This window comes from Bos javanicus, chromosome 28 (genome assembly GCF_032452875.1).
Source record: "Bos javanicus breed banteng chromosome 28, ARS-OSU_banteng_1.0, whole genome shotgun sequence".
Lineage (NCBI taxonomy): Eukaryota > Metazoa > Chordata > Mammalia > Artiodactyla > Bovidae > Bos > Bos javanicus.
The window spans coordinates 17,971,558-17,992,267 of NC_083895.1; the positions used below are offsets into that span (position 1 = coordinate 17,971,558).

Below are 20,710 nucleotides of genomic sequence, written 5' to 3' on the forward strand. Positions count from 1 at the left end.
CCCATTCTGCCAAAAAGTGATGAATAGAGAAAGAATCTTGGGGGTTTGATGTCCCTGGACTCTGGTCCTCAAGCCTGGTTCTGGCAGGGCTACCTTAACATTTGGAGCTACTCAGTATCCCTTGTAGGTGTAGGAGTTGTGGGTTTTTTGTTTTTGCTTAATTTGGTTTGAGTTGGGGTTCTGTCATTCCAACCCCAAAGAGTCACAGCCATCCATACTAAAATAACAGTCATATACTTTTAAAGGAACCTCTAACTTAGCACCCTTATAGTTATAATCCTTACATAATTAAATATCTTCCCTTTAAAAGCTCTATTGTTCATAATCATTGTTTTAACTGTAGCTTCTAGTTTTGATTGTGTAAAATGGTACTGATAGAAATGTATCCCTATTGTTTCAAAGAACCTACAAACTTGAGGAATGTTTGTGTATACGTACCTACTCTTTTACCAGTTAGGAGTAGAAATCTATAAAATACACTTCCACAGGCAGTCGTTTCTTGAGATACAATTTCAAAACCATGCTATTTTCTGCTAAGGAAATGATGGAATAACAGAAGCAGAATGGGGAGAATTTCCTAATGAGTGTTAGTTTTTGTAAAGAGCTTTGTAGTAACTAAGTAGCCTATGCTATTTCAATAGAAGCTTCCTATACTATAAAAATGCCTTTAACTATAAAACCACAAGAATAATTATACCATAATATACACTTTATAATAAGGACAGAAAAGATAGATTTCCCAACGGAACACAGCCATTTGTCTCAATGGTTCTGGTATCATGACAAACATATTTATGTGCAAGAAAATATAAATCTATTCTTCATGAACTGTGTTCACTGCTTCAAGGATCCAAATGGGAAGCCGAACATTTGCTCTATCTTAAATCTTGCTAAAATTTGAACATAGTTTTATAAATGCTTTTTGGCTTCTTGTTTGAATTACTTCTCATGCACAGGCACTAATGGAAAATGGTTCAGAACATAAAAGGCTTGTGATTTCCCAGGTGAGCAGAAAACTTTTTAGACTAGTCAACATCAATCCGAAGCCTCAGGGACTGGATGACAAATGCAATGTTATTTATATGTTGGGAGCTCTTACCCATGCTAACAGAAAGTTCTAGCAGCTTCGATAACCATAAAGGGCACACATCTCACCTCTTTCACCCCAGATTTTGGCATTCATTATGACTCACAAAGGTCCATCTAGTCAAAGCTTTGCTTTTTTCCAGTAGTCATGTATGCATGTGAGAGTTGGACCATAATGAAAGCTGAGCGCCAAAGAATTGATGCTTTTGGACTGTGGTGGGGGAGAAGACTCTTGAGATTTGGACTGCAAGGATATCAAACCAGTCAATCCTAAAGGATATCAGTCTTGAATATTCATTGGAAGGACCAATGCTGAAGTTGAAACTCCAATACTTTTGCTACCTGATGTGAAGAGCCAGCCGACTCATTAGACTCAGTTCCCTGATGCTGGGAAAGATTGAAGGCAGGAGGAGAAAGGGACGACAGAGAATGAGATGGTTGGATGGCATCACCGACTCAATGGACTTGAGTTTGAGTAAACTCCGGGAGTTGGTGATGAACAGGGAGTTTTGGCGTGCTGCAGTCCGTGGGGTTGCAAAGAGTTGGACACAACGGAGCGACTGAACTGAACTGAACAATATAATATAGGAGACATGGGAGATGCAGGTTCGGTCACTGGGTTGGGAAGCCCCATGAAGGAGGAAATGGCAAACCACTCCAACTATAAAATGTTCATATAAGAGAGAACCCAAGTGATCAGTGAAGAGAAGTGTCAGATCAGGGAATGCTGCATAGATTTTCAGTTCCTAGAAATTAAAAGTGTAATAGCTAACAGTACATGCAGCACATGCAAGCCAAGCACATTGTAAGATGTATGGAGTGTTTTCTTTGGAAGAGCAATGGTGATTTCCATTCTTCACTTCCCCTCAGAGGGTAATAGGGAGTTTAACTCAGATCTACAGGTATTTTAAATAGTCACATTCTGAAAAATAACCCAAAAGTAAACTTTATCCAAATACAATTGTATAAAAGTATATATCAGATAATAAACATTGTGATGTTAGTATTATATATTCATAAGTCTCTGTCAATGGAATAGCTGGCTCATGTATAAAGGAAAAAGGCAAAGAACTTCAGCCTTATCTCTTATATTGTTTTTTAAGAGAAATGTCTCGTGTGTTACCATGTTTGGAATATCTCCTAGCAAGGCTGAAAAGCAAGGAATAAACAGCAATAATTCAGTGTGCCTAATGGCACAAAATAAAGGAGGTATTCACAAACAGAAAACTGGACTTTTGAGCAAATGTTTATTTAAATACAAACAGCAACTCCTACTTTTCCTGTTATCTCCAATTATGTGATGCAATATTTTTACCAGAAGAAGTGCTTTTTAAAAACAGCCTTCCAGGGAGCAAATAAACAATACTATATTTGGCTAACAGCTGCTTTTGGAAAATGAGATGTCAGCAAAGCTGAATGTTGTTTAAAGAAAACTAATTATCCAGCTACCTTTGACTTGGATCAGAGTAAATAAAGCACTTCCCTATTTGCACAGAAATGTTTTGTCTAGGATTTAAATATTAGGTATTAGTCAGATATTTCACTTCCTCACTCATTTGCCATGTGGAGCGAATTGCATTAAAGTATCCCTGTGTTTGATTTTGCTGCCAGAACCACTTGAGGTCATCTGGTGCTGCAGAGCCTCCATTGCTTTCTTGCTTCACCATCCATGAGTTGTTCTGTTTGGTGTAAAGCAGTGTGTTTATAGACACACTGAAACACAGGTGACCTAGTGACACATGGAGTGGCGGCATTTGTGGGAGTTAAATTATGCAAATGTCAGGTAATATAAGTGTGTTTAAGCTCACATGTAGATCAGAAGTAATGGAAATACCACCAGATTTTGAAAATTCGTTTGAGGTTGGCAGGCCATGCGGACTGTAGCACTGGCATATGCATTGCTGTTGGGCAGTTTGGCCGGAAAACAAAAGACCTGCAGCCCTTTGTCAGTGTTGTCAACCAGGCTGTGGCTTCCCTGAGTTAGAGCTTCTGTGGGTAGGTGCCTATGGTGAGGACTTTCCTTATTTTCACATTGACCATTTTTTAAACTTAATTATATGTTCTGTATCATTAACACATACCTTGTCAGTTTTTTAATGGCTGCATAGTATTTCCTTATATAGTTGTATTTTAATTGTGCAGTTGAACTTAACTAGGAATGGATGGGACTTTGGGAGGTTGTTTTCTTTGCCTTTTTTAAAGAAAATTTTATATGTATTTTTGACTATATCAGGTCTTAGCTGCAGTGCCCAGCACTGTAGTTGTGCATGAGGGCTTAGCTGCCCCAAGGCATGTGGGATCCTAGTTCCTGGACTGGGGGTTGAACCTGCATTCCCTGCATTGGAAGGCAGATTCTTAACCATTGGACCACCAGGGAGGTCCCTCACATTGGCCATTTTATAATTTTAGATATTTTTACATTCTGAGGCAATCTTATCTGAGCATTCATTAAATGGGAGTGACAATGTTAGGGCTGAAAAACGGACTGAAACTTTGGTTTTTGAAATGAACTTTAGATGGGCTTTAATGGTCTTGAAGGCCAAACAGTGCCTATGACACATTTTAGAGCAAGTCTCTAGTTAGAGTAAAATGTTAGTGTTAGTCTTGAGAAAATAGAAAGCAGCACGAAAGCCAAAATGTACTATAGTTGTACATTTTGAGGAAGCATGTCTCATTCTGTGGAAAAATCAGTATTGAGTTATGCATGTTCTTTAAGAACATATCTTCTAAAATATGGTATATGCTTTTCATATAAACAGTTGTTAGAAAACAAGTCTAGGACAAGCACAGTTTCAATGATTCTGTAAATGTTTGTTCTTCCAATGAGTATTTATTGAAAGGTATTATAAGCCAGATACTATGTCATGAGGACAGTGTTCAGCTAAATAATCTTACCTTGGTGGACTTTACAACCCCTTGTTGGGAAGACAGGTTACAAACAAGTAAACAAATGTAATGGGGTATTAGGAAGGGACTCTCCCTGTTTTTACTTTGGCCATTAAAGTAGTTGTCAGAGTAGTTCTCAGAATTCCATACCTGGTATGCAGATTTACAAGGAAATGACTCTAAGAACCTGTCCCACAAGTCTTAGGTCCAGGATAAGCTACACAATTTCCAGAGCCCAGTACAAAATGAAATGAAAATGTGGGACCTCCTGTTAAACTATTGAATTCCAGACAACAGCAACAGAGCATTAAATCAGGCACAGGGCCTTTCCAAGTGTGGGGGCTTGTCTGACAGGTCACATGCCTATGAAGTTGGCCCTGCTTAGATCCTTTAGCCAAAAAAATAAAAACAGAAAAGCTTAGAGTAGAGAAGAGGGATTTGGGGGATTATGATCTTCCGAAAACTGCGCTTTGCTTTGGGAATGCTACTATCTAACTCACCCAAGTCTAGTGGGGAAGTGGTTCAAAGGGACTCTTGAAGAGCTTTGAAATGTGTTTCTTGTCATGAAGAGACACAGAACCAGTGCCTCTTGGAGGCCTGAGAAACTAACACTGAAGACTGACCAGGTGCATAGCTCCTACCCACGATATCTGCAGAACAGTCAGGAGAATGCCACTGGGTCTAGAACTCATGGGGCAAGTGGTGTTTGCCTAATTGGACTGGGTCCAAGGAGGAGAGGCAAGGAGGGGGTTTCTCTTGGGCCAATCTGCATTTGCCAGATGGCATCAAGTTCTGTCTCCAGACAAAGAATGGAGTCTTTTCCTGACATTTAGAATAGCCACTCTGACTCACAGTCCTTCAAGCGCCTTTGTAAAGTTAAGCATACTCTGAAAAAATTTTGTATAAACCATCAATAGCAATATACAGTGGTCCTGTGTACCCATCACCCAGTATCATTTTTACTACATTTGAAACTCTCGGCATGTCTCTTTCTGTTCACATCTCCCTTTCTTTTTCCGAAAGATGCATTCCTTTATACTTTTTTCAATTTTTCTGTGTACTTTTACAACATATCTTCTTCATCATCATCATCATTGTACGCTTTTATGCTTTATATAAATATATAAAATTCTAACATTTATTTGTTTGGCTTTGTGAGACTCATCCATGTTGATAAATGTAGCTATTGCTCATTTGCTTTCACCGTAGTAGAATATTCCATTGTATGACTGTACTATAATTTATTCACATTTCCTATTAATAGACACTTGTTTCTCTTGCTGTTATGAACAGTGGTGCTATAAGTTTTGTTATGTATGTCTCCATCTGCTCCCGTGCAAGGGCTTTTTTGGGGCAGTGGGGACAGACCCATTCCGTGTCCCTCCCCTGCTCTGTTCTGTATCTCATGTTGCATTTCCCAGATTCCTGTGTTCCCTGTCTGGCTTCTGGGCTTAGCCAATGGGAGGCATTGGCAGGAAAGAGGGGAGAGAGAGGTCAGAGTGTCTATCTCTCTGTCACTCAGATAGTGCTGCCTCTGCACCTCAGCTCCCACCTCACAGGTCCACCCTGGTTCTAGCTTCTACCCAGATACTTCAACTGACTTCCTGGTCTTCTGACAGCCTCACTCTTCTGTCTCTATAGACTGGGGTGGCAGTGGGCTCCTGAAGCGGCAGGTCATTGGTTGTCTCACTGTCTGCGGCTTTGCTTCTCAGTTTTTTCAACCCAGGAGACACCAGTGCGGCCGCTCTGCGCGACCCTTCGTATGCCTTCCCGCGTTCCATTACCCTCCAACCCGGTTACCAGGCAGGGTTACCGCCAGACCATTAGTGGTCCTGCTAAGCCATTGGCTGGCGCTCCAGTGGGCCCCTCCCCCAAGCAGCCAACTGTCAATGAGCGACCGTTGGTGCGTCAGTCGGCCAACTGTTTGCGGATGGAGGTCCTCAGGTGGCGGTGAGGTAAGAGGCAGATCTGGGCTTTCTCCCTGGGACCCTCCAGCTCACCCAGCCTCTGGCCAGTGGGTGAGCTGAGCTGGGGCCAGGCGAGCAGGCTGGGGGCTGTGCCCTGCAGGGCTCCAGAGCCCTCACCAAGGCTGCCCTCTGGCCAGGTCCAGGCCTTGAGGCAGCAGTGAAGCTCTCCCCCATCCCTGCCTCTGTGACCCAAAGGCAGCAGCAGTCTGCCTTGGACCAGCCTCTGCGATTTGGGTGGCCTAAGGAGCCTGAGGGCCAGTTGGGTCCTGGGCTCCTGGCTTTCTCAGGGATGACAGCTGGGTGGGGGGCTGGGGATCTGGCGCTGAGGGAGCTGCCAACTGAGACCTGCTTCCTCTTAGCCAGGACCTGGACCTCACAGGGTGAAAGTTGAGCCTTGGGACCTTGCCCTTTCTTCTCAGAACAGAGAATAACATTTTTTTTTTTTTTCTTGGTGGAGGACCTGTGACCAGACCTCAGAAACAAAGGATCTGATACCAAGAAGTTTGCAACAACTAAGCACATCCCTCCCTCACCTTTCCTAAAATAGAGCTTTGTTGAGAGCTTTTGGGAGTTTGGGGGTTTTTAAGGCAGGAGCTACCTGTCTCCTTGCATGGCCTTCAATAAACCTTTCTCTTCTCCAAACTCTGATGTTTTGGTATTGTTTGGCCTCAGTGTGCAGCGGGCACATGGACTTGTGTTTTGGTAACACCACCTCTAACTACCTAAGAGGTATAAAATTATTTGCCTATTTATTTTTTCTTCAAAAAGCTTTATTGTTTCCATTTGGTCCAAGGTTTGGGCAAGGATTCCAGGGTGGTTAAAAAGCTGCCTGGTGGCTGCAGAGAGGGGCTTCAAGCAGAAGCCCTGACACCAGAGGGGCACCTCCAAGGCCACCGGCCTACAGCAGCTCCTGGTTGTATTGGAGTTGAGCCTTTGCAAGAGACGCTCACTCAGCCCAGCCTGGGAGCCCACCAGCCTGTGGAGGTTGATCTGGGCTGTGGAGGTTGATCTGGGGGTTGCCCATCTTCTTGATGAGTTTCACCTGCTTATCTAGGAAGCGACTCTCCTGGAAGTCACAGAGGTGGGGGTCTGTGTGGGCAGAACCCAGCACATGCAGATCCAAAAGGCCTGGTTCAGGTTCTCCTTGAGAATGGTGGCTTCCGTAGCGTCCTGGGTTTTACCCCACTCTTTTTTTTTTTTTTCCCTCCCTAAATATTTATTTATTTTGGGTTGCATCAGATCTTAGCTCTGGGGTGCAGGATTTTCACTGTGGCACATTGGCGTCTCTCTAGTTGTGGTGAGGGGGCTCAGTAGTTGCAGACTGGGCTTTTTAGTTGTCCTGCAGCATGTGGGATCTTAGTTTACCAAACCAGGGCTTGAACTCATCCCCCCTGCATTGGAAGGCAGATTCTTAATCACTGAACTGTCAGGGAAGTCCCTACCTCACTCATTCTTGAGGTGGTTTCTGCACATCCTGGAAGGAGCTCAGCTGTAGCACTGGTTTCGCATTTTAAGAGACACTTGGAGCCTTCCTGCTTCTCCTGGTCCCGTTCGCAGAAAATGTGGCTCACACCCTCCAGAGCCAAATCCTCCCAGTGGAAATAGACACTCATGCACACACACACACTCACCCAGAAAGAGGTAGGTGTCAGAAGCCCACAGATGCATATTGACCAGGCAGCTGATGACAGCTTCCACCTCAGGAATAATTCTGATGATCTGGGAGCTCATGGTTGATCATTATTAAGGAGTTTAACTCAAAAAATGGTGTTTGTCCCAGTGGCCTGGGATAGCTCAGTGGCTCATTCTGAAGGTTTCGACTGTTAAAAGGGTTGGAGGGTGGTGGGAGGTTGGAGCAAGGGGTACCTCTGGGTCTGTGCCATCCAAATACTGTTGAAGAGACAGATCTGCAGAACTGCAGAGCACACTGCCTGTTTATTGATTGATTGGTTGGGTCTTTTTGATTTATAGGAGTTACTTACGTTATACATACTAATTTTTTGTTGATTATATGTGTGGTAAATATCTGCTTCCATTCCTTGTGTTGTCTTTTTTCAGTAGTATGTTCTCGTGAGCTGAAGTTTCTCATTTTAAGGTAGTTCTCACCAAGTTTTAACATTTCCCTGAGCTGCATGGAACATCGCTAATCAGTTGTGAGCCAACTTATGCGCCTAGACTACCTGTTTTGACAAACTTCTGCAACCCAGATCCCTTCCACAGAACATGTGCATGAGGCAGCTTGCAGTTGGATAATCAAGGAACCATATGCTAGCATTTCCCATTAGAATAAATGGATGGACTCAAGAGAGGCCGTCTGAGGCTCCATTTGATGCAGATCCTAGCTGGGAGCATGGAGTGGGCCTGGTTGCACTAGGGGACACCTTCTGGGCTTTTCTCACCCAACTGTATCTCAGACTCCACTGATCACAAGACTATAATCGGCATGTGTTGTTTTCAGTTTACTGAGCCTGGTTTATAAAGTTTGTTGAACAGAGAGAGCCCCTGAAACATAACCAGCTATGCTCAATGTGACCAACTGGCAACCAAGAACCCTCCTGGATTGGAGCAGAGAACATAGGCAGTGTGCAGCCAGGGTTTCATGCTGCCAGAGGAAGCAGATAAATCTAAGGAGGACGACACAGCAGGCTGAGGAGAGTGAGCCCAGGACCAGCCTCGTGCTTCCCTGGCCACATAAGCGTCCACATCCATCTCTCCACTGGCGAGGGTGGCCTCTAGCCCAGACCCAGTGTGAGGCCTGACTCCCTAGAACAAAGGTCAGGAGCACTTGTAACATTTGCATATTAGACTTGTTATTACTTGCACATTATGTTTTTATTATTTTTTTAAATTAATTTTATTGGAATATAGTTGATTTACAATGATATATGTATGACATTTTAAAAATTCAAACAATATAACAAAAAGTACACAAAGTCCTGTTTCTTTCTTGTTCTCATCATCCAAATTCCCACCTTTCACTCCGGTCTCCATTTCTCCCCACTAATGTTTTCTTTATACAAATAAGCAGGTGTGAATGTATGCTCTTATACGTCTCCATTTTTATACAAAAATAGCATATACAGACAGCTTTTTCTTTTAAACCACAGATCTAGGAGGCATTAGATAAAGAATTGTAAAATCAGATTTTATTTAATTAGATCTTTCCTATGAATAACTCTGTTATTTTGATAAATTTTTCCTAATCTCCTACCACAGTTTAAAAATATTCTTATGAACATCTGTGGTCACCCACCAATCTGAGATAGAAGTAAGTCAGGAATAAACTGGGCAATTTTTTTCTTTTTAAATATTTCAGAGTCAGAAAAAATGTTGTGTGATGTGTTTATTAAAGAAAAGTTGAAGAATATAGAAGAGCACAGAGAATAAAACAAAATTTAACAGTAATTCTACTACACAGACATATTCAAGTGATAACAATTATAGTGCTTAGGATACATTTTATAATGGATACAGTGCATGTCCCAATAAAGCACATGTACAATTAATATATTTTAAACTGTAAAGTGGGAAAGCATTTATCAGTACTTTTAAAAAAATTATTTTATTTTTGGCTCTGCTGGATCTTCATTGCTAAGCATGGGCTTTTTCTAGTAGCAGCAAGTGGGGGCTACTCTGTAGTTGTGGTGTGCAGGCTTCTCATTGCGGTGGCTTCTCTTGTTGCAGAGCATGGCCTCTAGGTCCTCGGGCTTCAGTAGTGCAGTGCATGGGCTTAATAGTTGTGGCTTGGGGCTCTAGAGAGCGGGTTCAGTAGTTGTGGCAGTCTGGCTTAGTTGCTTCAAGGCATATGGGATCTTCCCAGACTAGGGTTTGAACCCGCATCCCCTGCATTGCAAGGTGGACTCCCACCAGGGAAGCCTAATACTTGTTTATCATAAAATTACAAGTGTTCACTATTTCCAACCGTTCAGTAACAATAATGTGATGTGTTGATATATGTTAGCTTGCCTTCTCTACATATGTTTTTTAATATTCTCTATACATGTTGTTTTCAAAAGGAGTTAAGTAGAGGTAGATATTGATTTTTTGCCAAGTATATAGAATTGCATCACCTCTCTTCAGTTCAATGGGTTTCAACAAGTATTCATTCTCTAATAATAAAATTAATAGTAATCCTCACATTTGTGTACAGTATTACAGTTGGCAAAAGTCTTGTCTGCTCTTTGAACAGCCTGTTGAGTGAGGTAATACTATTCTTATTGGCTGGCTAAGGAAACTGAGGGTCACAGGAGTTAAGTTCCTTATCTAAGGCTGCCTAGCTAATTGAGTTGAAGACTTGCAAGTTTGGATTCCAAGTCTAGTTCTTATCCCACCAGACCATGGTGGGGACAGAAGAAAGGAGAAACGTCTCATATTCCCAGACGTCTTTAGGTTTACAATGTAGTTGATGAGACAAGTCAAAAAACTATTAGACACCCAGAGAAGACAACAGCTGGCCTAATGGAGGCAAAAATGGTCACCCTCATCAGGCCCAATGCATCGTCCTCCATTTTGCCAGTTTCCATCACTTCTCCCTGTTGCTTTACTGGTCTTCTTCTGGACTCTGTGGTACCTACCTAGACCTCAGAGGCCTTTGAAGAAGAGCTCCTGTGGAGAAATTGGAAAGAACTTTAGCTAAATTCTGGTCATGGGATTCTTAGACTGTAGGCCAGGCAGAAAATGTGCATTCCTCCAGCAATGGAGAATTTTCACTGACAAGTGAGAGTTACACTTAAATATTGTGTTTTTCCTGTAGCTTAAAAATATTATCATGCATTCATTTGATTGTTCAATCATTCACTCACTCATGTTTGAATTCAACAAGCATCACTGAGGAACCAGCATGTCCTTGGTGTCCTAGGGCACCCTGCCAGCCCTAGTGGAGAGCAAGATAAATAAAACACGAGTTATACCCTTAAGGAGCTCCATTTCCACATGATTCTTCTGGTTGCTCAGGCAATAGACTTGAGTGTGGCATTATTAGATAACACACAATCTGTACTTTCAACCTAGACACGACTAAGGGACAGCTCTGTAGAAGTATCGCTTAGCTAAAGCCCAAGCCAAGAATTGTTTTTCATCTTTTTTTGATACTACAGCCACTCTTACGAAGATAAAGTCTCTTTAAGTATTAAGATAGAAGGTGGTGGTGTCCAACATATATAAGACAACCCATATAGAGTGCAAGAAGAAAACATTAAAGTTAGTATTACTCTTTGCAACCCCATGGCCTGTAGCCTACCAGGCTCTGAGGAGCCTCTCAGTCCATGGAGTTTTCCAGGCAAGAGTACTGGAGTGGGTTGCCGTTTCCTTCTCCAGGGGATCTTCCCAACCCAGGTATCGAACCCTGGTGTCCCGCACTGCAGGCAGACGTTTTACCGTCTGAGCCACCTGGGAAGCCGCATAGTATCATATGCAGTAGTGCACATATATACTTTAATTCATAGCTATACATGTGCTTGATAGTGTTTTATCTATGGAGTGGGCAGTCAGGAATTTGGTTTTCTTTGTTCTCTAGCCATATAGCTACTCTCCCTCTCCTTTCTCAACAGTATATAAAACTGCTGAAAAGCTCATTTGGGAAGCTTTTTAAAGTCATTGCATTCAGATTTGTCCTGATGGCTGAGGAGAGACTTCATACAAGGTTTCTAGGGCGAGTGGTAAAATTTGAGTAAGGTCCTTTAGTCTGTGCCAAATCTCTCTAAAGCAGACAAAGGAAGGATAGATTTCTTCTTAGCTCAATCAGTCTTTCCTTCCTGCCAAGATCTTAAGTTTTAAGAGCTTACTTCCCCCCCTCATACTTGAAGAATTCTTTTTATGTTTATTTGATGTTGGAGCTCTTCTCCAGAGTGACTTTTCACTTATTTTCCCAAATAAGCACCAAGCTTTATCAACCCCCTTCACTCCTTGCCCCTGATATGGGTTGGAAGGGCATCGACTGGGGACAGAGTTCCCCTCTCTTCTGTTGCCAGACATCTACATTTGACAATAGATGTTAAGCAAGCATCATCTATCATGATCATTCTGTCTCTGGAATAGAATTCCAGAGCATTCTACCAACTTCTACCAACAAGTTCTGCTTATTTACTCACTGTCTGTGCATTGAACACTCTGCCTGCTTTCTGCCCAGGAATCCTTTCGACTGTACCATAGTCAATGTCTAGGCTGAGGCTTATTTTTCATTTTCATCTAAGTTTTCAATTAGTATTTTCTTCTTTCCCCATTCTTCCTTTGCTCTCACTTCAGTGATATCATGGAAGTCATTACAGCTTCTGAAAAATATAAATTGTGTTTTATTAAAAGAATTACTAGTCTGTGATATTTTAAAAAGTACTTAGGTCGGGAATGTGGATTATGATTTGAATTACAGAAAGGTCTTAAAAGACTCTTTTTTATCTTCTTGACTTACAGTTTGATAAAGATTTCAATTTTGATCAACTGTTCCAGAGACCCATCCATAATATAGTGTGAATTTTACTTGAAGTATCCCTTTCCTCCAGTTCAGGCCTTGGCTTGTAATAGAGTGTCTGTGTTTTGAGATGAAATTTGGAAAAATTGCCCATCCTTGTAAAGATAAGCCAGGTGACCCTTGCAAACATCCTCACCTAATTTCACACAAGAATTCTGAGCTTATCAATTCCCAGACTGGTGATGCTCTAGCATCTTCAACCCATGGCTTCCAGAGTTGCCTAGGAGGCATCTCCATACCAACTGTCCAGAAGGCAGATAAAATCAGAGCAAAGTGCCTGGAGAGGTCTGAACGTAGTACACCTCAGTTCTCACATTCCATCAGCGAGGACACTGTCACATGGCCAGGCTAACTGCAAGCCAGGCTGGGAAATAAGGGCTAGTTGGGCATTAAAAAAGAAAAGGAGAATGTGGGTACCCATCTCTGCCACTGAATACTTGCGTTTTGACTCATGGAAACATTTATTCCAAAGTCCCCCGTATCAGCCAGTGAGAGTCAAATGTGTGTTCAGAGGTAGTGGAATCCTTTCCCTACGCAGGCTGGTAACCCTGTTGTTTCATAGAGGATGGCAAACCCCTTCTAAATGGTGCACAGTGGATTTGAGTTTCACCAAAGGATTTCAGATGATCAGTAAATCTCTACAGAAACAAGCAGGGGTGACCTCTCTGGAACCATAATCAGAAGTGTGTTATATCTACCTCCTCACTGGAGGCTGTGATCTAGTGTTCCCAAGTGTCTGAAGAGCTAATGTTCATGGCCTTTTCATCTGACCAGGGGAAATTCTGGCCTTATCTTTGCAAATAAAAATAATTCTGCTGAAATTGCCTACTTGTTATCTGGAAAGACGGAAGGAATTCTTTGGCAAGAAGGGTCCTGGCAACTAGCCTCAAACCTGGGCGATGGAAATAGATGGTCTGGACAAATGTCGCAGACTTTCATCATTTGGAGAAACTAATACATAGGGCATCAGCTGAGTTTCCATTTCAGTGCAACTTAAGCCTGAGTGATAAAGGCAGCCTGCTCTGTGAACTTTGTATTACATAACCCTCATGTGATTCAGAGCTCCTATTTATAGTTTTCCTTTGTGTGGAAATGGAGTGGGTTACAGGGATGCAGCTTCCTTCTATCCCAGCATCCCAGAAGGAGACGGAAAAACAATTCTGTATTTACCACCTAGCCTAGGGCTTTCAAAACTGCTCTTGCTTTATCGTCAAAAACAATTTTGGCATCTTGTTGTTCAGTCGCTAAATTGTGTCCACTTCTTTGCAACCCCATGGACTGCCACATGCCAGGCTTCTCTGTCCTCCACTATCTCCTGGAGTTTGCTCAAATTTATGTTCATTAAGTTGGTGATGCTATCTAACCATCTCCTCTTCCGCCACCCGCTTCTTCTTTTGCATTCAGTCTTTCCCAGCATCAGGGTCTTTTCCAGTGAGTCAGCTCTTTGTGTCAGGTGGCCAAAGTATTGGAGCTTCAGCTTCAGCAGCAGTCTTTCCAATGAATATTCAATTCCTTTAGGACTGACTTGTTTGATCTCCTTTCAGTCCAAGGGACTCTCAAGAGTTCGTTCATTCATTCATTTGTTCTTTTTTTAAATTATTTTTTAATTTTTATTCTTTCATCATCCATTCATTCATTCAGATTACAAATATTTAGTGAATGTCTACTAGACACTAGGAGTGGAGATAAGTGGTTGAAAACACTGTTTCCTAGATCTCATCCCAGACAAATGAAAACAAACTATCTAGGGGTGAGTTCTGGTCATAGGTATGGAGATATGTGTGTGTATATACACACACACACATATAAATATATATAAATATATAAATATATATATATATATATGTATGTATGTATCTCACTGGGTGGCTTGCAGGATCTTAGTTCCCCAGCCAGGAATCGAACCTTGGCCACAGCAGTGAACGTGCTGAATCCTAACCACTGGACCGCCAGGAATTCTCTGGTCATGGGTGTATTTTAAAATCCCTTCAAGAGAGTCCAATGTGCAGCTAGGATTGAGAATCACTAGAATTTGTAGACTCTGAAACCAGAGGAAATTATAATGTTTAATAAATCAAGGAGGCGCACTAGAAAGAGAACCAAATAAAAAGGGTGTTGAAGAAGAGTGCAGAGAAAATTGGAAAGTGCTTGATATAGAGAAAGAGAAATAATGCTGGTGTCTGATTCACTTGTGGCAGAATGTTAGCCTTTCTACTTTTTAGCTTGTGTGATGCTGGACAAGCCATTTAACCCTCCGAGCCTCAGCTTTTGCATTTTTAAACTGAGGATATTAATCATCTTCACATTCTAGGATCACTGTGAGCATTTAAGTAGAATGCCAAGTGTGCAACAAATCTGTTATTTTTGTTGTTATTTGGAATTCTGGAGGAAAGACCAAGCATACAAGTTGGATAGTTAAAGATGTGAGTATGATCCTAGGTAAATCTCTCTTGCTGCCAAAGGTGAGTGAAGGCCACTATGTATCTGGGTGTCTGAGCCCTCAGCCCGATACAGTGCACCTTCCTTGGGGGAAAAGAAATCATTGTTATCTTAAAACAAATGTAGATATGTTGTTGATGAGAATGTCAGATTTATATCAATTGATTAAGAAAAAAATGAGAATTCACATGGTTTGAAACAATCCCATTTTGGGGAGGACACCTTCAGGGAGCTCTCAGGCCTCCCTGAGGGTTCTCTTCACATCTCTGCCGTTAGTCTTCCCTGACCTTCCAGTGAAGAGTGTATAGCCCTGAGCATAACCAAGGTCTCAGCATGTTGAGTGAGTCTGGACATTCAGAGGTCATTCCTTCTGGATTTTTAGTTAAACATTGTTAGGATTTCTTCAAGTGACAGATTTTGTAAGCATCAGCAGATATGTGTATTCAGTGTATTTCTTTTTTGATTTGTAAGATAAACGATAGCACAATCTATACATTTTTAAGCCCTGACATTCACCTTAACAATATATCTTTGAGATGATCTGCATCCATCCATAAAGAATGTCACCCTTTTCTTCTTGTAGAGCTGCACAGTATTCTTTTGTGTGGATGTATTATAATTTCCTTAACCGATATTCTGATGATGTTTTCAGCATTTTGCTGAAACATTGCTGTTTAAACTTTTTGTTTAAACATTGCTGCAGTGAATGACCATGTACATAAGTCATTTTGCATATGGAAGCATCTTTTGTTCTATAAATTCCTGGGAGTGGAATAGCTATATCAAAGGATATGTTCATTCACAGACTGTCCTTCACAAGGATTGTTCTAATTTCCACTTCCACCAGTGATGTAGGAGAAGGCCTTTATCCCCACACCCCCACCAATACAGTCTCCTATCAAAGTTTGATTTCTGCCAATGGGCTAGATGCAAAATGGCATTTTCTGATAGCTACATCTATCAGATAGTAAAGTACATCTCTCCAATTGTGAGTGATGTTGAATTCCATGTCACATGTTTTAAGACTTACTTGGGTTTTCTTTGCTGGGAAGAGTTGGTTCATATCATTTGTCTATTTTTAAAATTAATTTTATTAAAGTACAGTTGATTTACAATGTTGTGTTAGTTTCTGGTGTACAGTGAAGTGATTCAGTTATACATATGTATATATATACACATTCTTTTTCAGATTCTTTTCCATTATAAGTTATAACCAGATATTGAATATAGTTCTCTCTGCTATACATTAGGTCCTGGTTGCTTCTCTATTTTATATATAGTATTGTGTATCTGTTAATCACGAACTCCTAATTTATCCCTCGCCACCTTTCCCCTTTGGTAACCATAAGTTGGTTTTCTAGGTCTGTGAGTACATTTTTGTTTTGTAAACCAGTTCACTTAAAAAAATGAATGTATCACTTAAAAAAATTCCACATATAAGTGATATCATAAGATATTTGTCTTTCTGACTTATTTCACTTAGTATGATAATCTCTAGGCCCATCCATGTTGCTGCACATCACTGCCTATTTTTTAATTGGGTCATTGGTTTGCTCCTTATTGATTTTTAGAAATTCATTATATATTTAGAAAAATGAGCATGCTATCTATTACAAATATTTCTTCCTTCCAGTTTTGTCGTTTGTCTTTGATTTTTTTCTTTTTCTGCACAATGTTGTGGCTTCTGTGTTTCATGTGTGCATAAATGCAAAGGTATTCTGCACTCTGAGATTATTGAATAGTTCTCTCATGGTTTCTTATGTCACTTATAATACACTATTCTTTTTTATATTTAAATTTTTGTACCTCTTTGAATTTTTCTGGGTGTAAAGTGTGCGGTATGGGATCCAACTTTCTTTTTAGATGGCCATCCAGCTAGCCTAAAGTCTTTAATTGAGTAACCTACCTTTTCTCTGTGGATTTGCGATATTGTTCTTTAAGATATACTAAATTTATCACATACTAAATTCCCATGTATTCTTAGGTCTCTTCTGGACTTTCTATTCTTTTTCATTGGTCTCTCAATCTGTTCATGTATCAGCACTATATATTTTTAATCACTATAGTTTTATTTTTTATTTATTTGTTTTTGGGGGTACCAAATTACTTTATTTGAAGGAATGGTGCTAAAGAAAGAACTTAAGTAGATGTTTTGGTACAACTTATAGAAAAGGTGAAGGTAACCCAAATATGCATGCACTGCCTTGGTGCCCAGGAATGTCACCCCTGTGGCTATGGGAAGGCAGCCTGAGGCTTAGCTCTCATGTGTCCAAGGGTGTGCTTGTCAAAGAGGTACTCTGCTATGCCAGACGCAGGGGCCCACATCTTGCACAATGTGATTATGTGGTTACCCAATTCTTTGTGGCTTCTACCTGCTCATTCAGGTAATGAGTCTCAGTGAAATTACACAGCTGGGGGTCATTTTTTTCAGTGGGCACTTTGTGCAGTTCCAGTAGTGACTGATTCACACTTCTTCCCAAGCACAGCGCACATTCCGTTGCATTCAGCCCATTCTCCCAGTCATGGCGGTCTGGTTTCTTGATATCCTGAAGGAAGATTCGGCCACCTCGTTGGTTCTGCAGCTTCATCGGTTTCTCAGTATGTTCCCTCTCCTCATGAGATTGGTGAAGAAAGTATTTGGCAAAGTTCTTCAAAGCCACATCATCGTGGTCAAAAAAGTATGACATGGGCAGGCAGACACAGGAGGTGAAGCTCCAGGTTGATCTGGCAGCTGATGGAGGCCTCCAAGTGCTGCTGGTAGTTCTAGCGCACCTGCAAGGGGGATGCGGTTGTCAGGGCGGGTGGCTGAGAAGAGGCGGCGGTGGCCGGCGGCGCTGCGCGTTGCTGGAGTGGCCGCAGGGACCGTGGGCGGTGGGAGGGCCCTGTCAGGCGGTGAGGAGGGCTGGCTCTGAGTGGCCGGCAGGGGCGGGGGATGAGCAGCCGCTTGGGTTCAAGCACTGTTGAAGCAACAACCTGGCGACTCTCCGCGAAGCCTATCACTATAGTTTTATAACATGCTTTAATTTCTGCTTTGGAGGAAATTTGGTAATTATTATTTTTTTTCACACAGAACTGGAAAAAGCCAGTTTTTGTTCCAATCCCAAAGAAGGGCAATGTCAAAGAACGTTCAAACTATTATACAATTGCACTCATTTTACATGGTAGCAAGATAATGCTCAAAATCCTACAAGCTAGGCTTCAGCAGTATGCGAACTCAATGGACATAAATTTGAACAAACGCCAGGAGATAGTGGAGGACAGAGAAGCCTGTCTTGCTGCAGTTCCATACGGCCTCAAAGATTTGGACACAACTTAGCGACTGAACAACAACAACAATAGTATCATGAAACAGAAAATGCTTATTAGTATATGTGTTTTTTCTGGGCTTATTTCCGTGTCTACACCCTTCTCCACATAGACCTTGATACTGACATTTGCCTCCTTACTTGTGTAGACTGCTGCACTCTACAGATTGTCACACTGATGTGCATATAGGATCACAGCTGATATGTAACTTGGTGTTTTGCTTTTTTAACACTATATCATATCTTTTTTGGTATATTTTACAAAGCTTCCAGTAATAATTTTTTTATTGTATATTATTTGCTATATTTATTTTTTAAAAGTCAAGAATTATGCAAGCAGGTTTTTAATCTCCATTGACACTAGTTTGGGTGGAGAAATAAAGTTTGGAGGGTTATTATTTATACATTTCATCTAAATACTAAACAAGCTAAATGAACAATCTGTTAGTTGCTGAAAGCTTAGAATTAGAAAGAATGAGAGCTTATTTAGAATCGCTGTTTCTCGTCTCTTTTTTGGGAAAAAATTTGAGTATTTTTCAGAGTTATTACTGAGTAGCTTGTGTAATACTGTTTGCATGAGAGAGTCCAACAAAAAGGCAAAGCAAGAGTTATGTCCTTCTTTTCCTTTCCAGAACACAGCATGTTTATCCTTTCTATGGGGTAAATTTGAGTAGTTCCCGTAGAGCAAAACAACCTGGAACTCTAGAGTGATTTCAGCCAACTAGTAAATAAAAAGCAAACAACATTAATCAAGAAATACTTGTGGGAGAATGAACTAGATCACTTCTGTCATCCCACTGCTTTTTGCTGTGTCTCTGGCAGTTGACCACAAGATGTCACTATGGCATCTTTAATCCTCATAATCCTGTAGCTGGCTGGGGGTGGGAAAAGAACAAGGAAGAAAATCTTACAGTTCTATGCAAAATGGAATTTTCTTTTTTTCTGGCTGCCTGCCAGGCTAATAAAAAAAAATTTTTTTTTAAACCAACACATGAATTGAAAAGGCTTTCAAGAAACATCTGCACAGTGAAACTGTTAACTCCAAAGAAGTCCAACATTTTATTTATACTGTATAAATTAAAATGGAAAATAAAACCCATTTGGGCCAATGTGCAAAATCTCCAAAGCAAGAGAAAAGTACTTCTGAAGTCAATCCATTTTCGAAACGATGGCATTAAATATGGAGGATGTAATAGTCTAAAACAACTGAAATTCTGCCCAGTGAAGCTTTAAATAACCAGTTTCTCAAAACAAATATTGTTAATTAACCAAATTTCCCTCCATGGACTCCGATTTTAGAGGAAAGAAACAAATCATTTAAAACAAATGCAATCTCTCATGTTTCTTGGGTGAAATGATTTTCAGAAATGGCTAGCACAGACTGTAGCATCCCCTCCATAGGACACATCTACAGGTCAGCGGAGAAGAGCCACTGCTTTGGATCATGATTCTGAAGAACGGAAAATTATATTAAAAAAAAAAATCCTGTTTATTTATTTATAGAAAGCGAGAAAGTGCTTTTAAAAACCAGCTGTACACAGAACACATCTTGTATTTGAACAGCCATCTTTTAGGTGGTCTGCCCAGCTCCCCACCTGTATATGGGCATCCATACCGTACCCTATACCCCACAGTCATGGTGTGACTGGCGTGTTCTGTGACCCACCCAGTGTTCTCACCAGTGCTAGCAGCCTGACCAATATTCCTTTCTTAGGAATTTGGGATTAAGTCAGTTGACTCTCTTTCCTAATGACTGGACAATGACAGACAAACTCTGGAAATGTTGGTCACCATATTTTCCATCTTGCCAGCCAGGAAGCAAAATCAGAAGTCTACAGAGAGACAGAGGATGATGAAGGGGATCCTGAGGACCACTGAGAGAGAGGAAGCCTTGGTGGCATCCAGGTTTCCAGTAGGTTTCCAGTTCCATCTTGTCCTTGAGTCCAGAGTCCACTCTTTTTGTTTGTTTTTAATGAGAGAACACCCTGCATCTTCATAGTAAATAATCATTTTGTTCAAAACACTCTTATGACTCTTCAGGATAATCTGGAACTCAAGTCATTGTAATTCTTTCTCTTTGCACTCCAATCCTTCTCTGCCCTCCAGCTGTCTTCTGCCCCCCATCATTTATCCAGACATTTAGGTTATGGGATATTTTATTTGGTCACTTGAAGCAACACTTATGGCTTGTGGAGGGACAGTGAGAGTAACCTAGACAGGCCTCAGGGAATACTTTGAAACATCAGTCTGCACAATCTTTGGGTGAACTGGATCTATGAATTAGGATTCTACAATAGAACTTCCCCAAATTTGTCCCTTAGAACATTAATCATGAAAATGTTAAGAATACAAATAAAGTATTCCATGGTAAAATAAGTCTGTGAAAAAAGCAAAATACATCTCCCTCTTGCATGTGCACAAGAGGGGACTAAAGATCCTCTTGATGAAAGTGAAAGAGGAGAGTGAAAAGTTGGCTTAAAACTCAATATTCAAAAAACTAAGATCATGGCATCCGGTCCCATCACTTCATGGCAAATAGATGGGAAAACAATGGAAACAGT

At 41.1% G+C, this 20,710-nt stretch overlaps 1 protein-coding gene and 1 pseudogene across 2 annotated transcripts in view; one reads left to right on the top strand and one right to left on the bottom strand.

Moving 5' to 3' along the window:
• The window catches only part of CDK1 (cyclin dependent kinase 1), a 50,606-nt gene that overhangs the window by 18,677 nt on the left and 11,219 nt on the right, over positions 1-20,710 (top strand). The window contains exon 8 of one of the 2 annotated variants that reach the window (XM_061405061.1): positions 6,397-6,581. The exons of the other annotated variant lie outside the window; for it this stretch is intronic. Coding sequence (XP_061261045.1) covers positions 6,397-6,405 — 9 coding nt within the window. The 3' untranslated portion in view covers positions 6,406-6,581. Of the gene's footprint in view, positions 1-6,396; positions 6,582-20,710 lie in introns of those variants that run through there. 2 annotated transcript variants of the gene reach the window in all.
• On the bottom strand, positions 16,805-19,787 carry LOC133240231 (ferritin heavy chain-like; annotated as a pseudogene).